This window comes from Dendrobates tinctorius, unplaced genomic scaffold, assembly GCF_039654945.1.
Source record: "Dendrobates tinctorius isolate UK_male_01 unplaced genomic scaffold, ASM3965494v1 ptg000150l, whole genome shotgun sequence".
NCBI lineage: Eukaryota > Metazoa > Chordata > Amphibia > Anura > Dendrobatidae > Dendrobates > Dendrobates tinctorius.
In genome coordinates, this window is record NW_027361817.1 from 1033863 (window position 1) to 1056775 (window position 22913).

The 22913-nt window shown below is 45.2% G+C and overlaps 1 protein-coding gene across 2 annotated transcripts in view; it reads left to right on the forward strand.

The window, feature by feature from the left end:
* The window catches only part of LOC141049832 (hemoglobin subunit beta-2-like), a 265364-nt gene that overhangs the window by 149024 nt on the left and 93427 nt on the right, over positions 1-22913 (forward strand). For both annotated transcript variants that reach the window (XM_073546640.1, XM_073546641.1), the window contains one exon: positions 4540-4672. In XM_073546640.1, coding sequence (XP_073402741.1) covers positions 4593-4672 — 80 coding nt within the window. In that variant the 5' untranslated portion in view covers positions 4540-4592. The remainder of the gene's footprint in view (positions 1-4539; positions 4673-22913) is intronic.

Sequence of the window (22913 nt, forward strand, 5' to 3'; positions counted from 1 at the left end):
CCTTACACATCCAGTTCGGGTGGGGGGAAGAGTGTGGGCGGTGCGTGGGCGGAGACTGTGCGTGTGTGTGTGTGGGCGGGGTCTGTACGGGCCTCTCGGGGGTCTGTGCGGGCCTGCCGGGGGTCTGTTCGGGCTGCCGGGGGTCTGTGCGGGCCTGCCGGGAGTTGTGTGTATGTACAGGCATTGTCCGATGGGACTACAAGTCCCATCGGGCTATGCCTGCTACAATTACAGTGATTGACACATTAGCCAATGATGGGACAGTAGTAGTCCCATCATCCAGCTAATGTGTTGAATGTAAAAAAAAAAAAAGCATACATACTACATATATACAACATACATACATACTACATACTGCATACATACTTTATATATACTACATTCATATAACATACATACAACATACATACATACTACATATATACTACATTCATACAACATACATACATACTACATAATACATACATACTACATTCATACAACATACATACATACTACATATATACTACATTCATACAACATACATACATACATACTACATATATACTACATTCATACAACATACATGCATACTACATATATACTACATTCATACAACATACATACATACTACATATATACTACATTCATACAACATACATACATACTACATACTACATTCATACTGCATACATACAACATACATGCAACATGCTACATACAACATACATACTACATACATACTACATACAATACATTCATACATTCATACAATACATACATATAGACATACAGTACATATAACATAGAGTACATACTCACCATCACTTGTCACTTTGATCCCCGAAGCCAGTGTCATCTGTAAAAAATATTAAAATAACAAACAACCAATATACTCCCTGATCCGCAGAAATCCACGAGTGTCCCACGACGATCTCCCGTGGAGAACAGCAGCATCAGCTGATGCGACCACTCTCTATGGGCTTCAGCAATACAATGACGGGAGGTAGGTATCCTTCCGCACTGTATTCCTCCGCCACTGTAAAAAAAATAGTTCCTAGTCTCACTTTTGGCATTGCTGTGTGAGAAAGTTCCCATGCAGCTTTTGCCATAAAGTGAGACCAGTGAACTATAGTAACCTCTCAGTGGTGCACTGCAGGAGATCGTCGTAGGACACTCGTGGATTTCTGCAGATCAGGGAGTATATTGGTTGTTTGTTATTTTAATATTTTTTACAGATAACACTGACTTTGGGGATGAAAGTGACAAGTGATGGTGAGTATGTACTCTATGTTATATGTACTGTATGTCTATATGTATGTATTGTATGAATGTATGAATGTATTGTATGTAGTATGTATGTAGTATGTATGTTGTATGTATGTAGCATGTTGTATGTATGTTGTATGTACAGTAGGTATGTAGTATGTATGTATGTTGTATGAATGTAGTATATACAGTGGGGAAAAAAGTATTTAGTCAGTCAGCAATAGTGCAAGTTCCACCACTTAAAAAGATGAGAGGCGTCTGTAATTTACATCATAGGTAGACCTCAACTATGGGAGACAAACTGAGAAAAAAAAATCCAGAAAATCACATCGTCTGTTTTTTTTTCATTTTATTTGCATATTATGGTGGAAAATAAGTATTTGGTCAGAAACAAGCAATCAAGATTTCTGGCTCTCACAGACCTGTAACTTCTTCTTTAAGAGTCTCCTCTTTCCTCCACTCATTACCTGTAGTAATGGCACCTGTTTAAACTTGTTATCAGTATAAAAAGACACCTGTGCACACCCTCAAACAGTCTGACTCCAAACTCCACTATGGTGAAGACCAAAGAGCTGTCAAAGGACACCAGAAACAAAATTGTAGCCCTGCACCAGGCTGGGAAGACTGAATCTGCAATAGCCAACCAGCTTGGAGTGAAGAAATCAACTGTGGGAGCAATAATTAGAAAATGGAAGACATACAAGACCACTGATAATCTCCCTCGATCTGGTGCTCCACGCAAAATCCCACCCCGTGGGGTCAGAATGATCACAAGAACGGTGAACAAAAATCCCAGAACCACGCGGGGGGACCTAGTGAATGAACTGCAGAGAGCTGGGACCAATGTAACAAGGCCTACCATAAGTAACACACTACGCCACCATGGACTCAGATCCTGCAGTGCCAGACGTGTCCCACTGCTTAAGCCTGTACATGTCCGGGCCCGTCTGAAGTTTGCTAGAGAGCATTTGGATGATCCAGAGGAGTTTTGGGAGAATGTCCTATGGTCTGATGAAACCAAACTGGAACTGTTTGGTAGAAACACAACTTGTCGTGTTTGGAGGAAAAAGAATACTGAGTTGCATCCATCAAACACCATACCTACTGTAAAGCATGGTGGTGGAAACATCATGCTTTGGGGCTGTTTCTCTGCAAAGGGGCCAGGACGACTGATCCGGGTACATGAAAGAATGAATGGGGCCATGTATCGTGAGATTTTGAGTGCAAACCTCCTTCCATCAGCAAGGGCATTGAAGATGAAACGTGGCTGGGTCTTTCAACATGACAATGATCCAAAGCACACCGCCAGGGCAACGAAGGAGTGGCTTCGTAAGAAGCATTTCAAGGTCCTGGAGTGGCCTAGCCAGTCTCCAGATCTCAACCCTATAGAAAACCTTTGGAGGGAGTTGAAAGTCCGTGTTGCCAAGCGAAAAGCCAAAAACATCACTGCTCTAGAGGAGATCTGCATGGAGGAATGGGCCAACATACCAACAACAGTGTGTGGCAACTTTGTGAAGACTTACAGAAAACGTTTGACCTCTGTCATTGCCAACAAAGGATATATCACAAAGTATTGAGATTAAATTTTGTTTCTGACCAAATACTTATTTTCCACCATAATATGCAAATAAAATGAAAAAAAACCAGACAATGTGATTTTCTGGATTTTTTTTTCTCAGTTTGTCTCCCATAGTTGAGGTCTACCTATGATGTAAATTACAGACGCCTCTCATCTTTTTAAGTGGTGGAACTTGCACTATTGCTGACTGACTAAATACTTTTTTTCCCCACTGTATGTAGTATGTATTATGTAGTATGTATGTATGTTGTATGAATGTAGATTATATGTAGTATGTATGTAGTATGTAGTATGAATGTAGTATATATGTAGTATGTATGTATGTTGTATGTATTATGTATGTATGTATGTTGTATGAATGTAGTATATATGTATTATGTAGTATGTATGTATGTATGTTGTATGAATGTAGTATATATGTAGTATGTATGTAGTATGTATGTATGTATGTTGTATGAATGTAGTATATATGTAGTATGTATGTAGTATGTATGCTGTATGAATTTAGTATATATGTAGTATGTATGTGTTATGTAGTATGTATGTATGTTGTATGAATGTAGTATATATGTAGTATGTATGTATGTTGTATGAATGTAGTATATATGAAGTATGTATGTAGTATGTATGTATGTTGTATATATGTAGTATGTATGTAGTATGTATGGGGTTTTTTTTACATTCAACACATTAGCCGGATGATGGGACTACTACTGTCCCATCATTGGCTAATGTGTCAATCACTGTCATTGTAGCAGGCATAGCCCGATGGGACTTGTAGTCCCATCGGACAATGCCTGCACACACACACGACCCCCGGCAGGCCCGCACAGACCCCCGGCAGCCCGCACAGACCCCCGGCAGGCCTGCACAGACCCCCGTCAGCCCGCTCAGACCCCCGGCAGGCCCGCACAGACCCCCAGCAGCCCGCACAGACCCCCGGCAGGCCCGCACAGACCCCCGGCAGGCTCGTACAGATCCCTGGCAGGCCCACACAGACCCCGGCAGCCCGCACAGTCCCCCGGCAGGCCCGCACAGACCCCCGGCAGGCCCGCACAGACCCCCGGCAGCCCACACAGACACATGGCAGGCCCGCACAGACCGCGCATCATGATGACATAATTTCAGTAGCCAATCACAGCCATGCCATTAGTTAACATGGCTAACACAACTGGCTCATTGCATTATGGGAACTTCCAATTCTGGTGTTCGATATTGTAAAAATATCGGAACTCAGTATCGGAACTCCGATACAGTGAATATCGGCCGATACCCGATATTTGCAGTATCGGAATGCTCAACACTACTCATCACTACTTGCTGGAAATGCTCGCCTCACACTGGTTTTGGACATAAGTTTGACTTTTTCAGTTCAAACTTGGTGTACATCCAAACTAATTTGACTTAGTTTCATGCTGACAAAATAGAAAAAAAGAAAACCATATTTCCTTGCACACTGTTCACCTAGGTGGCAAAGGAATTAATAATCACAACAGATAACTTTTTCCAATATGTTTACTTTTTGTTATCTGTGGTTTTATGCAAGCTATTAGCTCTCAAAGTTTTTTTTTTAAATCCATACTCCTGCATTTTCTTAAAAGATTAAATATATTTGCTGTGTTTTAGAAGTGTTCCAATGACAATAATCTATTTATTTTTTGAAATGTAAAGCTGACTGCTTCATTGTGTCCTCTATTGTCACTTGTCTCTAGGAAGTACTTGGCTTAGAAACGTTGTAAACCACTGCTATAACCCAAGAGCAACAATGGAGCAATGGACTGCTAAGGAGAAAACTGCCATTACCTCTGTCTGGGCAGAGAATCCTGATGAAGGTTGGATGGACAGGTAAAAACATGAGCATATTAGATCTGTTATTAAACATATTTGTATTACAATTTGTTTTACTTAAAGTGTCATTTAAAATATTGTTACCCTCTGCAGAATGAATTTTCAATTTCCTTTATTCTTAAGTTATTTAACTACTCTTGGCTCACTTGGTGAAGTGGATTCTTTAAACTGTAGGTCAGAAGTAGCAACATGGGTGGAAGGAGATTGTGCAGCAGGGAAGGACTTGCTGGATGGCATTTGGATCAGCAAGGACCAAATCTTGCAGCAGATAAATGTGCAAAGCCCTTGTAATGGAGCTGATATATATATACAGTCCAGAGCCTCTCACCTAGCCAAATCAGATCTCATACTTTGCACTGACGAGGGCCAATAGCCCGAAACACCGTGTCTGCAAATTGAGATTCTGATTTGGCTTTTATCCTAAGTCATATTACAAGACTCGTTAAAGGGTTGATTGTGACTTGTAGGATCGCTACTACCAATAGGTGGCGCTGTAGAGTAAAAGTCCTCTTTCTCTTTGAAGAGGCAATTTGCATATTAGCTAAGCACAGTGACTCATAGCTCCGCGTTTCATTAACCCATAACACTGTGCATGTCTCAATCTCCCACAATGTTTTACAAGTCCAAGCATCAAACATTGTTCCTGCATCATGTTGCTCCACAGCACTGCGCATGTCATGATGTCTGACATCAGTTAATCTCATGTTGTTGTGCCTTTCTCCATTGCGTATGTCACAGCGTCCTGCTCCAGCAATGTCCCTGATGCTTCAATATGATTGGTCAAAACAGAAAACGTCCATCATAATAGTGACACATACTGTATACAAAGCAGCAAGCCCGCATATATTATTCTTCCTCTCTGAGGAAGGAATCCGGTGATTCCGAAACGCGTAAGACAGCTTTTTTGGTCCTTTTTGCGCTCACTAGCCAGTCACGTGGTTCTCCACGTGACCGTGACGTCACGCAAGGTCCTGCACGTCTTGCAACCTTGCCGGCTTTGAATCTATTCGCGCGGTCATATTCGCCGGGTGGCGGCGGCGGTCACGCGATTAGACGGACGCTCGCTACCGGCCGGAGCAGCGTCCAATACCTGCAGTTCCCAACTGAGCCTCAACAATCTAAAGCTTGGCACCTTCATCACTACCACTGTTTGAATTGCCACTTCTGCACCGGGACCCCGCTTGAGGAAGGATTCCTCCATCAGTTGATAATTCATTGGAACGAAGGTATCGCTATATACGTTTTGTGACCTAGCTCCACTGTGGTCAATTCCTTATTATTGCTGAACGGTACTACCCTCTGTGTGAGAAGGGGAGAAGTGCACTGTGTTTATTTACATATTTTTTGTCCAGCATTTACCCTGCTAGCGCAAATAATTTATTTTTATTAATTGACTTATTGTTGGACAAATTGGGTGGTTTTTGTCCATATTTGCAGCTGCAGGCACTAGAACGTAGCAACTTGCGCCTTTGTGCATATGTTTTTATGGTCTATATATATATATATATATATATATATTAGTGATGTACCAACTAGCGATATATGGAGAGATAGGAGTGTATCGCACAGACAGCAGTCTGCTGCGATATGAATGCAGGTCAGATGGCTTGGTCTTGTAGTCACACAAACCTGTATATTGTAAAGGGCTGGATTTTAGGGTTAACCCGAAGTGATGGGTGGGACTGGTTAACCACACACCTTCCGACGGGTGTGCTCCTATAAAGTCAGAAAGGTCCTATATGTCTTCCTGGATGCACCACATGGAGGATACCCACATGTGAGCCTGGAGCTGGCTAGTGCTCCTGAGAGTCCAGGGGGTACTTAAGATTTGAACTGCGGACAGGACCTATATGAATCCATATATTGCTTACAAAAGACAATTTAAATCATATGAATCCAGGCTGGGAAACCTGAGGATCTGTTGAGCAGTTAACCCAGAGCCTGGGGAATTGTGACCTGACGGACGTCAGGTATAGAACTGTGCGGACGTAACCGCAGTTGAAATGGACTATATATCAGTGCTCTGATGTTCAAACGCCCTATATATAATAAACCAGAAGGCTTACATTTTATTCTGCCTCCTGTGGCGACGTTTCGGTCCGAAGACGTTTTTCAAGCACAGTACAGAGTGTTCTAACCACCATTATATAGGACAAGTACCACCCACCAATTTAACAAAGCACCAATAAAATACAGACACAATAGTAAATACAATCCCTTCAAAACAAAAAACCAAACATATAATTAAAAACAATCCCACTGAGCATCCATTGCATTACTAGCTAATCTACCATCAAATCGCTAGCTCTGATCGGTATTATACCTGTAACACAGAGCAGAGTTTGCACAAATAACTTCCTGATGGTAGAATGTAAACAGACACTCCCCCACCAATCAATGCATAGCATCCCCCATTGTCATGGTTGCAGCCACTCCCACAGATGTGATCTCACAGCTCCCAATCCATTGCATGGCGAATAGGCCTCCTTACCTTGACAAGCCAGAGCTGGTATGTCACTCTCCACAAGGAGAAACCTTACCCCTTAGACCTCAGTCCAGAGCCTCTCACCTAGCCAAATCAGATCTCATACTTTGCACTGACGAGGGCCAATAGCCCGAAACACCGTGTCTGCAAATTGAGATTCTGATTTGGCTTTTATCCTAAGTCGTATTACAAGACTCGTTAAAGGGTTGATTGTGACTTGTAGGATCGCTACTACCAATAGGTGGTGCTGTAGAGTAAAAGTCCTCTTTCTCTTTGAAGAGGCAATTTGCATATTAGCTAAGCACAGTGACTCATAGCTCCGCGTTTCATTAACCCATAACACTGTGCATGTCTCAATCTCCCACAATGTTTTACAAGTCCAAGCATCAAACATTGTTCCTGCATCATGTTGCTCCACAGCACTGCGCATGTCATGATGTCTGACATCAGTTAATCCATGTTGTTGTGCCTTTCTCCATTGCGTATGTCACAGCGTCCTGCTCCAGTAATGTCCCTGATGCTTCAATATGATTGGTCAAAACAGAAATGTCCATCATAATAGTGACACATACTGTATACAAAGCAGCAAGCCCGCATATATTATGGGAGATAACTGTATCCCGTAGCACAATCACATATATTAGTGGGATACCTAGAGGGATATAACCAGGAACATATCATTAAGACAAACATGAATATATCTCGCTCTACCAATGGCATTATATAGACAAAATCTCTTAAAGGTGCAGTACCAAAAAACAATACATCTCGAATAATCCCATATGGACAAGATTTCAAGCAAAATAAGGAAGCTAAGATTCCAAACAATATTTATAAATTTACAAATTTTGCAAGTAGTCCCCAATATCTCAGAAATCCCCAATCCATATATAACCCACAGAAAAATACTACCAGAAAAAATGTCCATATAAAACCATCCCATGATATACAGTATATACCTACAAGAGCAATGTAGCAATATAAATACAATCTAGGAACAATCATTATAGAGGGGTGTGTATATATATACATATATATATATACAGTATATATATATATACACACACAATATCCATTAATATGGATGAAAAAATGCAACCGGGCAATCCCACAGAATAATCCAACCCAAAAAGGATACATATGTAACTACATGGATCATTCTAGTTGCACTCATCCATATAATAAATAAATATATACACTCACTGGCCACTTTATTAGGTACACCTGTCCAACTGTGTGTTAAGACTTAATTTCTAATCAGCCAATCACATGACGGCAACTCAGTGCATTTAGGCATGTAGACATGGTCAAGACAATCTCCTGCAGTTCAAACCGAGCATCAGTATGGGGAAGAAAGGTGATTTGAGTGCCTTTGAACGTGGCATGATTGTTGGTGCCAGAAGGGCTGGTCTGAGAATTTCAGAAACTGCTGATCTACTGGGATTTTCACGCACAACCATCTCTAGGGTTTACAGAGAATGGTCCGAAAAAGAAAAAAAATCCAGTGAGCGGCAGTTCTGTGGCCGGAAATGCCATGTTGATGCCAGAGGTCAGAGGAGAATGGGCAGACTGGTTCGAGCTGATAGAAAGGCAACAGTGACTCAAATTGCCACCCGTTACAACCAAGGTAGGCAGAAGAGCATCTCTGAACGCACAGTGCGTCGAACTTTGAGGCAGATGGGCTACAGCAGCAGAAGACCACACTGGGTACCACTCCTCTCAGCTAAGAACAGGAAACTGAGGCTACAATTTGCACAAGCTCATCGAAATTGGACAGTAGAAGATTGGAAAAACGTTGCCTGGTCTGATGAGTCTCGATTTCTGCTGCGACATTCGGATGGTAGGGTCAGAATTTGGCGTAAACAACATGAAAGCATGGATCCATCCTGCCTTGTATCAACGGTTCAGGCTGGTGGTGGTGATGTCATGGTGTGGGGAATTTTTTCTGGGCACTCTTTGGGCCCCTTGGTACCAATTGAGCATCGTTGCAACGCCACAGACTACCTGAGTATTGTTGCTGACCATGTCCATCCCTTTATGACCACAATGTACCCAACATCTGATGGCTACTTTCAGCAGGATAATGCGCCATGTCATAAAGCTCGAATCATCTCAGATTGGTTTCTTGAACATGACAATGAGTTCACTGTACTCAAATGGCCTCCTCAGTCACCAGATCTCAATCCAATAGAGCATCTTTGGGATGTGGTGGAACGGGAGATTCGCATCAGGGATGTGCAGCCGACAAATCTGCGCCAACTGTGTGATGCCATCATGTCAATATGGTCCAAAATCTCTGAGGAATGCTTCCAGCACCTTGTTGAATCTCTGCCACGAAGAATTGAGGCAGTTCTGAAGGCAAAGGGGGTCCAACCCCTTACTAGCATGGTGTACCTAATAAAGTGGCCAGTGAGTGTATATATAACAGCAGTCCAAAAAGGACCAAAATATATATACATACATTATTGTACACAGTAAGATACCCTCACAATCAATGTTCCATCCTCTTGTCCATATGGAATTATTCGAGATGTATTGTTATTTGGTACTGTACCTTTAAGAGATTTTAATAAAAAAATAAAAAACGACTCTGAACTGAGAAAGTAAATTAATGTGTATGCACAATGTAAGTGCATATTAACACATGACCATTAACCAGAGAAAACAAAAAGCAAAAAACACAAATATCCTGAACTAAAAGGTAAAAATTAAACTGCAAATAATGCATAAAGGTAATAATAATAATAAGGGTATTTAGTAAACATAATTTTGATCAAAATAATGTACAAGCCATCCCGCCACGTCACGGCAACCCTTATGGGACAGTCCCTACTCTAGTATTTAAAACCTTTTCACTTGCCAAGTGACGTAAATGTGAACAAGGATCGAGCGGCTGAACCACTAGTAAAAGCTTAGGCCAGACAGGATGGTTTACTTTCTCAGTTCAGATTCGTTTTTTATTCATTTCATTGTGCATTCAGTGCATATATGGGTGTGACCGCCCTTTTTCTGAGCTGGGAAAACCATCCTGTCTGGCCTAAGCTTTTACTAGTGGTTCAGCCGCTCGACCCTTGTTCACATTTACGTCACTTGGCAAGTGAAAAGGTTTTAAATACTAGAGTAGGACTGTCCCATAAGGGTTGCCGTGACATGGCGGGATGGCTTGTACATTATTTTGATCAAAATTATGTTTACTAAATACCCTTATTATTATTACCTTTATGAATTATTTGCAGTTTATTTTTTACCTTTTAGTTCAGGATATTTGTGTTTTTTGCTTTTTGTTTTCTTTAAGAGATTTTGTCTATATAATGCCATTGGTAGAGCGAGATATATTCATGTTTGTCTTAATGATATGTTCCAGGTTATATCCCTCTAGGTATCCCACTAATATATGTGATCGTGCCACTGGATACGTTAACTCCCATAATATATGTGGGCTTGCTGCTTTGTATATATGTTACTATTATGTTGGACGTTTTCTGTTTTGACCAATCATATTGAAGCATCTGGGACATTGCTGGAGCAGGACGCTGTGACATACGCAATGGAGAAAGGCACAACAACATGAGATTAACTGATGTCGGACATCATGACATGCGCAGTGCTGTGGAGCAACATGATGCAGGAACAATGTTTGATGCTTGGACTTGTAAAACACTGTGGGAGATTGAGACATGCGCAGAGTTATGGGTTAATGAAATGCTGAGCTATGAGTCACTGTGCTTAGCTATGATTGGATTGGGAGCTGTGAGATCACAGCTGTGGGAGTGGCTGCAACCATGACAAAGGGGGATGCTATGCATTGATTGGTGGGGGAGTGTCTGTTTACATTCTACCATCAGGAAGTTATTTGTGCAAACTCTGCTCTGTGTTACAGGTATAATACTGATCAGAGCTAGCGATTTGATGGTAGATTAGCTAGTAATGCAACGGATGCTCAGTGGGATTGTTTTTAATTATATGTTTGCTTTTTGTTTTGATGGGATTGTATTTACTATTGTGTCTGTATTTTATTGGTGCTTTGTTAAATTGGTGGGTGGTACTTGTCCTATATAACGGTGGTTAGAACACTCTGTACTGTGCTTGAAAAACGTCTTCGGACCGAAACGTCGCCACAGGAGGCAGAATAAAATGTAAGCCTTTTTTTTCACTATTGCCTGAGGAGCTGTCTTTTTTATCTATTGTTATGGAACTTGCTCCAGGATGGGCTCCCTGGTTTTGACGTGCGCCTCTACAAATTTGTCTTAAAGACTTTGACGCTTATAGGGTGTGGTTTATCTTTTTTTTTTTATATATATAATAAACCAGTCATGGACTTATGATAATGAGAAAAGGCTGCTGTTTGTTGAATATTGCCGCCAAGGGAGTGTACTCCAGCTCTCAAGTGATTGCTACGTCACATGTGTTGGAGAATGCGGGCACTCTTGTAGCCTTGTTCCTAGGGGCAATGGACGAGGGCTACCACCTTGGTTGCTGGGGGCAACGGATGAGGTGCACGTCTTCTCGGTTCTGCAGCAGTGCAGCCTGGTTGCTAAGGGCAATGATACTACTGCAACAGGACACGTGGAAGCGGGCATCTGGCTGTGGCTCAGCTGAGCCACAAAGAGTAAAGCTTCTGGCGGTAACTCAGTGGGGTTACGAATGTTGCAACACCCTCAACCCAGGTTTGCTGTGGCTCGTAGGAGCGTGCCAGGACCAAGAGTGACCGCAGCAGGAGCTGTGTAAAGTTCCCTGTGTGGATTGGCGTGCAGAGCCAGGAGGTCCAGCGACAGCCATTGGAGGCAAAGCAACCATGCGTGAACTGGCTTGAGTGACACTCTCAAGGAGTTTTACCACTTCGTGATCCATGGGCTACTGCAGGAGTCCCAAAAGAGGGAGGTATCCCAAAAGAAGGTTGTTGGCCAAAAGGGGGCGGAGTCCCGAAAGGAGACAGAATCCCAAAAAGGTGTAGTTGCCTAAAAGGGGGTGGAGTCTCAAAAGGGGGGCAGAGTCCCTAAAAGGTGTGGTGGCCCTAAAGGGGATAATGACCCAAATGGGGGTGGAGTCCCAGAAAGTGGGAGGTGCCCAAAAGAGGGCAGAGGATCCCAAAGTAAAAGGGGTGATGCAGACAGACTGTTGCTGGGGACAAGTGTACTATATGTGCCCAGTCTGCCATATTAACTAACCACCCAGCATGGGGCTTTGTAAGTGTGCCCTGCAGATGGATGCAGAGGATGTGGTTGGACTGGTCAATTTAGGGAGCTTGTTGACCCTAGTGGGGGCTGCACCCAAGGAATTTGGGATTCCCAAAAGGAAGATCGGGGTCACCTGCATCCATGGGAACACTAAAGACTATCCGGTGTCCAGGGTGATCCTTGAGATGTCCAATGTCATTGCCAGCCATGATGTCACGGTAGTCCCGAACTTATCCTTTCCGGTGATAGTAGTCTGGGACTCTAGGCTGTTCCCGGATTTGTGGGAGAAATGAGCTCCTCTACAGCAATAACAACAGCTCAAAGGGACATTAGACATAGTTTACAAAAATTATAATGTAAACTTAATGTAGAAACTGAATAGTTCTGCCAAATAATGAACTCATTGAAGACCAATCTCATATGCATTACAGAAAAGAAAAAAAGAAAGATGATGACATGGTCTAAATATAATACATAGATGTTATTTGTTATAAAAAATGTTAAAATTTATATATGAATGGATGCAGATAAGGGAAGGGATAGGTGCACAACACAGGCAAAATAGCACACAAGGGGAACAGGGGGCTGTGGACTGGTAGCAGTGGTCACATTATGTAATGAAATCATCATCTGCCTATAATGAGGACACACTGCAAAAATGACAACTGTATGTCACTAGAGTTGAGCGAAACGGGTCGAAAAATTTCAAAAGTCGCCGACTTTTGGCAAAGTCGGGTTTCATGAAACGAAACCCGACCCTAGGATGAGGTCGGCCACGAGGTCGGCGACTTACGCGCCAAAGTCGCGTTTCAAAAGCTTGTTTTGCGCTCTTTTTCAGCCAATCAGGATCCACGGACACTGTGGGCAACGTGATGACATAGGCAGGGGTCACCACCATCTTTCAGAAGGGCATGCAAGTGATTGGCTTGCTTTGGTGGGCGTCACAGGGGGTATAAAAGGGCGTGCACGCCGACCGCCATCTTACTTCTGCCGATCTCAGTATAGGGAGAGGTTGCTGCTGATTCTGTAGGGAGAGCGTTAGGCAGGGAAGAAGACAAAAAAACTGCTTCTGCTGCTAGCGATTTGGCCTGCACAACACACCAGTCACTGTGTGTGCAGTGCAAGGGGAGGCTATATAGTGGTGTATCAGTGGTGTTGGTTGTTGGGCTGCCTTCTAAGGCTTCCTGACATTCCTGCATTGCTGTTTACCCACTGCTCCGCAAACTGCTTTTTTAAAAGCAATCCCAATTTTTTTTTTTTTGTCCTGCTGAGAAGAAAAAAAAACTGCTTCTGCTGCTAGCAATTTGGCCTGCACAACACACCAGTCACTGTGTGTGCAGTGCAAGGGGAGGCTATATTGTGGTGTATCAGTGGTGTTGGTTGTTGGGCTGCCTTTTAAGGCTTCCTGACAGGCTGGCATTGCTGTTTACCCACTGCTCCGCAAACTGCTTTTTTAAAAGCAATCCAATCTCCCTTATCCTCTAGTCACTTTTGTCACAGCTGTGCCATCGAGCCTGTCACATAGCACTCAGATATTCATTGGGCCTCACACAATCCAAAAGTGTCCAGTGTCTAAAAGTGTGTGCAGAGATTCAAAATCTCCCTTATCCTCTAGTCACTTTGGTCACAGCTGTGCCATTGAGCCTGTCACATAGCGCTCAGATATTCATTGGGCCTCACACAATCCAAAAGTGTCCAGTGTCTAAAAGTGTGTGCAGAGATTCAAAATCTCACTTATCCTCTAGTCACTTTGGTCACAGCTGTGCCATCGAGCCTGTCACATAGCGCTCAGATATCAGTGGGCCTCACACAATCCAAAAGTGTCCTGTGTCCAAAAGTGTGTATCTCCCTTATCCTCTAGTCACTTTGGTCACAGCTGTGCTATCAAGCCTGTCACATAGCGCTCAGATATTCATTGGGCCTCACACAATCCAAAAAGTGTCCATTGTCCAAAAGTGTGTGCAGAGATTCAAAATCTCCCTTATCCTCTAGTCACTTTGGTCACAGCTGTGCCATCGAGCCTGTCACATAGCGCTCAGATATTCATTGGGCCTCACACAATCCAAAAGTGTCCAGTGTCCAAAAGTGTGTGCAGAGATTCAAAATCTCCCTTATCCTCTAGTCACTTTGGTCACAGCTGTGCCATCGAGCCTGTCACATAGCGCTCAGATATTCATTGGGCCTCACATAATCCAAAAGTGTCCAGTGTCTAAAAGTGTGTGCAGAGATTCAAAATCTCCCTTATCCTCTAGTCACTTTGGTCACAGCTGTGCCATCGAGCCTGTCACATAGCGCTCAGATATCAGTGGGCCTCACACAATCCAAAAGTGTCCAGTGTCCAAAAGTGTGTGCAGAGATTCAAAATCTCCCTTATCCTCTAGTCACTTTGGTCACAGCAGCTGTGCCATCGAGCCTGTCACATAGCCCTCAGATATTCATTGGGCCTCACACAATCCAAAAGTGTCCAGTGTCCAAAAGTGTGTGCAGAGATTCAAAATCTCCCTTATCCTCTAGTCACTTTGGTCACAGCTGTGCCATCGAGCCTGTGACATAGTGCTCAGATATCAGTGGGCCTCACACAATCCAAAAGTGTCCAGTGTCCACAAGTGTCTGTAGAAATTCAAAATCTCCCCTGTCCTATAGACACCTTGTACCTTGTTTTACATTACTATATAGTTTGTTGGATTTTGTCTACATTTCTACCAAAAATGAGGAAGGCTGGTGGAAGAGGCCGTGGAATTGGGCGGGGGTTGGCAGCTGGTAATGATGGTGTTGGTGGTGGATCTGATGGTAGTGGCAAGAGCAAAATAGGACCGAATGCAGAAGGTGTTGAGCCTGCGTCATCGTCTGGCTACATAAGGCCTCGAACGCTTAGTTTTCTAGGAGTTGGCAAACCGCTTTTAAAGCCAGAGCATCAGGAAAAAGTTTTGTCTTACATTGCTGACTCAGCCTCCAGCTCTATCGCCTCCTCTTCTTCAGTTGTAAAAAGTAAAAGCACTGAGTCGTCATTGGAGGCTCATGTTCATGAACCACACCTTTCCTTGTGTCCTTCACCCCAACCAAGATTGAAGGATGACGCAGGCCATACTACTGATTACTCCATGGAGCTGTTTTCACATACCATGCCTGGATTATCAAGTCAAATGGTGAATTACCCAGGCCAAGATGAATCTGACATGGAGTGCACTGATGCACAGCCGCTGATGGATGATTCTGCTGGTACATTCACTCAGAGCACTACATTGTCCTCGCAGTGTACAGAGCCAGATTCTGACCCTGATGAGACTCAGGTGCCCCTTCCCGCACACTATACCACCATACACGGTGACACAGAGGAAGGTGCACATGACATAGAAGAGGAGGTGATGGATGACCCAGTTGTTGACCCAGATTGGCATCCATTGGGGGAAGAGGGTGCTGCTTCCAATAGCTCAGATGAGGAGCATCCACAGCAGACATCGACATCGCAACAGCTGTTATCTGGCAGGCCCGGAGCACTCCAAAGACAAGTTCCAAACATCAAAAGAGTTGCTGGACAGCTTGTCCAGAGGGTCAAAAGATCACAGGGTGCTAGGCCGCAAAATGTCTGCCAAAGTAGGAAGAGTGCAGTGTGGCACTTTTTTGAACAAAATCCTCATGATCAGGCCAATGTTATCTGTAAGAAGTGCGCAAAGACCTTTAGCCGAGGGAAAAATCTGAAAAATTTGAATACCAGTTGCATGCTTAGACATTTAACCAGCATGCACTTGCAAGCGTGGACACAACACCAAACCTCAAGTGCCACATGTGCAACTGATCACAACGAAGGTAGTCAGCAACGCTACATTGTTTCCCCCACTGTAAGCCCACCGGTTAGCACAGCAGCAAATGTTGAGGTGTCGTTGCAAGGCCACAGCAGTCAGGGAATCCCACTGTTATATCAACGAAAGACTGATTCTAGGCCATCAGAAAGAACACCAACTCCATCACCATCATCAACCCTCTCTCAGTCCGCCCTGTCCACCGCTACTTCCACCATATGCAGCTCTCAAGTCCAGCTCACCCTCCCAGACACTATGAGTAGGTCAAGAAAGTACTCAGTCTCTCATCCACGTACACTGGGTTTGAACGCCCACATTGCCAAACTAATCTCGTTTGAGATGATGCCCTTTCGGTTGGTGGAAAGCACAGCTTCCCGCGAACTCATGGCCTATGCAGTACCACGCTATGACCTACCCAGTCGCCACTTCTTCTCTCGCAAAGCCATCCCAGCCCTCCACCATCATGTGAAAGACCGCATTGTCCATGCACTCAAGCAGTCAGTGAGCGGAAAGGTGCACCTAACAACTGATGCATGGTCCAGTCGGCATGGCCAGGGCCGTTACGTGTCCATCACTGCGCACTGGGTTAATGTGGTGGATGCAGGGTCCACAGGGGACAGCGGTGGTGGGACAGTGCTGCCTAGCCCACGGTATAGGAAACAGTTGGCTGTAGGCGTTCGACCCTCCTCCTCCTCCTCCAGAAGCGAAAGCTCGTCCACAGAGCGCAGTCGTACGAGCACTCCATCTGCAGCTGCCACTGTTGCACACGAGGTGTCCCCCTATCGAGCAGCTAGTGGAAAGCGTCAGCAGGCTGTGTTGCAGATGATGTGTTTGGGCGACAGACACACCGCCGAGGTGCTGGCCGAGTACTTGAAGCGACAAACTGAGTCATGGCTGGGCAGTGTACATCTTGAGGCAGGCAAGGTAGTTAGTGATAACGGCCGTAATTTTGTGGCAGCCATAGCCCTTTCAAAACTCAGCCACATACCTTGCTTGGCTCACACCTTGAACCTGGTGGTGCAGTGCTTCCTCAAAAATTATCCGGAGTTAACAGCCCTGCTCCAGAAGGTGCGAAGACTGTGCGCGCACATCCGCCGGTCGCCTGTACACTCCGTTCGTATGCAGAAGCTGCAGCGATTGCTCCACCTTCCCAACCACCGCCTCATTATTGACATTGCAACAAGGTGGAACTCCACCCTGCACATGGTGGAGCGGCTGTGCGAGCAGAGGCAGGCCATAATGCATTTGTGGGAGGATACACGGCCAGGCACTTTGAGAGCAGACATGGAGTTGACAGGTGTGCAGTGGTCGAAGCTGAAAGACCTCTGTAAAGTCCTTCAGTGTTTTGAGGAATGCACACGGCTGGTAAGCGCAGACGACGCCATCCTAAGCATGAGCATCCCACTTATGCGTCTGCTCATGCAAACTTTGACGCACCTTAAGGAGCAGGCGTCTGCAGCCAATGTTGATGAGGAGGAAGAGGAGGAGGGAATCCTTGATGACATTCAGCCATTGTCTGCTCAGGGACCTCTCCTGGACGAGGTGGAGGAAGAAGAGGAGGAGGAGGATGATGATGGGGATGATTACTTAGGGGAGGAGGATGCATCTTGTGGGGCAAGTGAAAATGTTGGCATGGCAAGGTCTGGTACAGGGTTTGTGCGTGACTGGAGGGATGTGGATTTGCCAGAAAGTGCTCCTCCACCCAGCACTCGCAGTGCATCATTGACACCGGGAACATTGGCCCACATGTCAGATTATGCCTTGCAGATCCTAAAAAGGGACCCCCGCATTGCCAAAATGATGAACGATGACGACTACTGGTTGGCCAGCATCCTGGATCCACGCTATAAAGGCAAATTACAAAACATCATGCCACAGGAGAACCTTGACCTAATATTGGCTAATAAACAAGCAACTCTGGTAAATCGGTTGCTTGAGGCATTCCCAGCACACAGCAGCGGTGATGGTTCTCACACGAGCCGTACGGGCCGGGGGCAGCTTGGCAGAGGTGTTCGTGGTGCACACAGCAGAAGTGGCGTTGGAGACAGGGGTTTCATGACAATGTTGTGGACTGATTTTTCAAATACCGCTCACACAACTGGTAATACTGCATCGATGGAAAGTGACAGGAGACAGCAGTTGTCAACTATGGTTACAAACTACTTTTCCTCCCATATCGATGTTCTCCCACACAGGTCATTCCCCTTTGACTATTGGGCCGCTAAACTGGACACCTGGCCTGAATTGGCCCAATATGCCTTACAGGAGCTCGCTTGCCCAGCTGCAAGTGTGCTATCGGAAAGAGTCTTCAGTGCAGCTGGATCAATCCTGACAGAAAAAAGGACCCGTCTGTCAACCCAAAATGTGGATGATCTAACCTTCATTAAAATAAACCATGCATGGGTTTCCAAGGATTTTGTCCCACCTTCCCCTGATGACACATAGGGTGACAGAAAAATGGCTTGCTTTGGTCCACCTCTTCCTGGGACTTCACCTATTTCGCCTTTTGCATCAGCTGAATGTCCAACATCAACATATGCCACTTTCTAAAACTCCCTAACTGTGCTGCCTCCCCCCCATGGCCGGGGTCACTACCTAGCACACGACACCGTGCGAGTGCCGTTGCCCTGGACAGGTGGGTAGGCCGACTCTTGGGCGCGGGCACTGGCACAGGGTCCCTCATAGTGCAATCAAGTGTCTCTGATGGTGGTGGTGCACACCCGCCGTCAGACACACCGCTGTACTATGAGGGGCCCAGTGCCAGTACCGACGCCCATGAGTGGGCCCCCCTTGCTTGGGCAGGGCCCCAGCATTTGCAATCTTTACCTCTCCCTGCTCCTCCTCTGTGTAATCTGGGCCGTCAAATCCATACTGTGCCTGACACCGTCTGAGCCTGCCTCCTGACGTATAGACATATATTTTGAATGTGTACGCTATCCATACATGTTATCTGGGGAAACGGTACCCTTTCTAACCTTTGTGCAATCACGTGCAATCCATACTGGGCCTAACACCGTCTGAGCCTGCCTCCTGAGACATATATTTTGAATGTGTACGCTATCCATACATGTTATCCGGGGATACGGTACCCTTTCTAACCTTTGTGCAATCACGTGCAATCCATACTGGGCCTGACACCATCTGAGCCTGCCTCCTGATGTATAGACATATATTTTGAATGTGTACGCTATCCATACATGTTATCTGGGGATACGGTACCCTTTCTAACCTTTGTGCAATCACGTGCAATCCATACTGGGCCTAACACCGTCTGAGCCTGCCTCCTGAGACATATATTTTGAATGTGTACGCTATCCATACATGTTATCTGGGGATACGGTACCCTTTCTAACCTTTGTGCAATCACGTGCAATCCATACTGGGCCTAACACCGTCTGAGCCTGCCTCCTGAGACATATAATTTGAATGTGTACGCTATCCATACATGTTATCTGGGGATACGGTACCCTTTCTAACCTTTGTGCAATCCATACTGGGCCTAACACCGTCTGAGCCTGCCTCCTGAGACATATATTTTGAATGTGTACGCTATCCATACATGTTATCCGGGGATACGGTACCCTTTCTAACCTTTGTGCAATCACGTGCAATCCATACTGGGCCTGACACCGTCTGAGCCTGCCTCCTGATGTATAGACATATATTTTGAATGTGTACGCTATCCATACATGTTATCTGGGTATACGGTACCCTTTCTAACCTTTGTGCAATCACGTGCAATCCATACTGGGCCTAACACCGTCTGAGCCTGCCTCCTGATGTATAGACATATATTTTGAATGTGTACGCTATCCATACATGTTATCTGGGGATACGGTACCCTTTCTAACCTTTGTGCAATCACGTGCAATCCATACTGGGCCTAACCGTCTGAGCCTGCCTCCTGAGACATATATTTTGAATGTGTACGCTATCCATACATGTTATCCAGGGATACGGTACCCTTTCTAACCTTTGTGCAATCACGTGCAATCCATACTGGGCCTAACACCGTCTGAGCCTGCCTCCTGAGACATATATTTTGAATGTGTACGCTATCCATACTTGTTATCCAGGGATACGGTACCCTTTCTAACCTTTGTGCAATCCATACTGGGCCTAACACCGTCTGAGCCTGCCTCCTGAGACATATATTTTGAATGTGTACGCTATCCATACATGTTATCCGGGGATACGGTACCCTTTCTAACCTTTGTGCAATCACGTGCAATCCATACTGTGCCTGACACCGTCTGAGCCTGCCTCCTGATGTATAGACATATATTTTGAATGTGTACGCTATCCATACATGTTATCCGGGGATACGGTACCCTTTCTAACCTTTGTGCAATCACGTGCAATCCATACTGGGCCTGACACCGTCTGAGCCTGCCTCCTGATGTATAGACATATATTTTGAATGTGTACGCTATCCATACATGTTATCTGGGGATACGGTACCCTTTCTCACCTTTGTGCAATCACGTGTAATCCATACTGGGCGTGAGAACGGCTGGCGAGCTGTTAAGCAAGCTACAGCACCTGTGGTTTGCACACGTAAGTTTTTCATTTTTTCAGGAATGACGGTTAGGCCTAATTCCGGAACTGTGGTTGACCTGCACTTACTGGGAAATCATTGTTCACGGGTAATAATTGTAATCAGTGATCCCCATCACTAACGTTGTTCAGCGGGTTATCTGCACCTGTAAGCGACAAACGCTGGCCTTTTCAGTGTAGCGCACATGCAGCCACGGACATGTAAGGGCATGACACACCAGTTATTGGCCAATCTCATGTGCCAGAGCCTCACGTGTCCCTCTAGTAAGCCGGACTCGGACCGCGGGGCATGACGGAGTCTCGTTCGTTAACGGAATTAAGCTTGCAATGTGTGCATCTGTTCTGTAGCTGGCATGGTTGAGGTTTCGCAGGTGGAGTCGAATTTAACCGTAGGCTCCACTCCTGGTGGTGCCCTTCTGGACATTCCTTTAAGGTTCAGCTTTGCAACCATACTGCCCACGTAAAACAAACACTTTGCCTTCATGAACGCTGTTTGGAGGGTCATGACTCGTGGGAATAACGCCGCCCAATCAGTTAACCTGCTAGAGAGATCCTTCGTTGCTCCCAAGCATGACATCACACTCCCTAGGAAGAAGGTAATGCCACTGTGGCGATCGTACTCCTGGGGGCGACACAAGTGCACTGATGCCCAGCCACTGCTCGATGAATCTGCTGGTACATTGACCCAGACCACTACATTCCCCTCGCACGCTACCCGGCCTGAATCTGACCCTGATGAAACTCAGGTTACCCTTCCCATATACAGTTCCATCTTACACGGTGACAAAGAGGAAGCTGCAGATGAAAGTGCAGGTTCGGCCCACCCGCCATCAGACACACCACCGTACTATCAGGGGCCCTGTGCCAGTGCCGTCGCCAACGAGTGGGCCCCCCCTGCTTGCCCAGGATCACAGCACTTGCAAAGTTGAAATACTGTGCAGTGAGATGGAAGATGGGGACGACGAGGAGTCCAGACAAGTACAGGGATTCCCTAGCGAGGAGACTTATTTGATTGTTTTCAATGTTGGGACAGCAATTTTTGGGGAGCACTATACTCTGGAGAATGATAGATGGGGCCCACCATACACTGGAACATTCCAAAGGTGGACATCAGACACTGGAGCAGCATTTACAGGGCCCATTATACACTAGAGCATTAGAAATGGGGCCCATTATGTTTGGAGCATTATTTGGGCCCATAAGACAGTGGAGCTTCATCCATGGGGACCAACATATACTGTAGCATTATGTGGAGCTCATCATATACTGTTTCAAACATTATATGGGACCAATGATTCTGTATGGAGAAATAGATGGGCCTCGTCATGAGATGTAAAAAGTGAGGTATTTTTCATTGTACTATACTGCTATTTCTCTGCCGTATCGGAGCATGATGAGTTGTGGTATGTGTTAAAGGGGCGCTCTTTCGCTCAGGGCACATGAAAACCTGGAGCCAGCCCTCCCCCCCACAACTTTAGCCAAATAACCCCCATTTTTCAGTGCGTAACTTGTATTATGAAGTTAATTAAGGTTGACAAGCTTAAGTAAGAAGAATTGATGCTTTTGGCATTCAAATGGGCACTGTAGGTGTGTTTCCTGTCCTCCTCTCACTGCCGACTTTTATTCCCCATTGACTTACATTGGGTTTCGTGTTTCGGGACGACCCCGACTTTTCCCTATAATCGGACGATCTTGCTCGACCCGACTTTTGGAAAAGTCGGGTTTCATGAAACGAAACTCGACCCTAAAAAACCAAAAGTCGCTCAACTCTATATATCACCCAATAACCTGAAATCTAGACCCTATGGTCAAATGTGCATAAGGTAAGGTAAGACACATATTAGTAGTGCAGCAAAGAGAATGACAATTGTATATAAAGATGGCAAATAATAGCCAGAGTTGCACTATAATGATAATTACATAGTAGAATGTATACCTTAAAGAGGTACAGGGGTATACAGATCTACAGCGCCCACGTGCCTGACCCTACTCATGTTTCGGAAGCCTTTGTCAAGTGCATGGCATAGTATAGAGGAGCAGTGTTTTATAATACCGACCGCCGGAATTGATTCCTGCCGCGGCCCGGAGGTGACACATTGCATTGCCGGGGCAGTCAGTGACGCCAGCCGGTGTCCGTATCATGAAGCAGCGATGTCACAGTCACGTGGGGAACCATATGACCCGACGCCACAACCCCATAGAAATGCAGAGATCCGGCC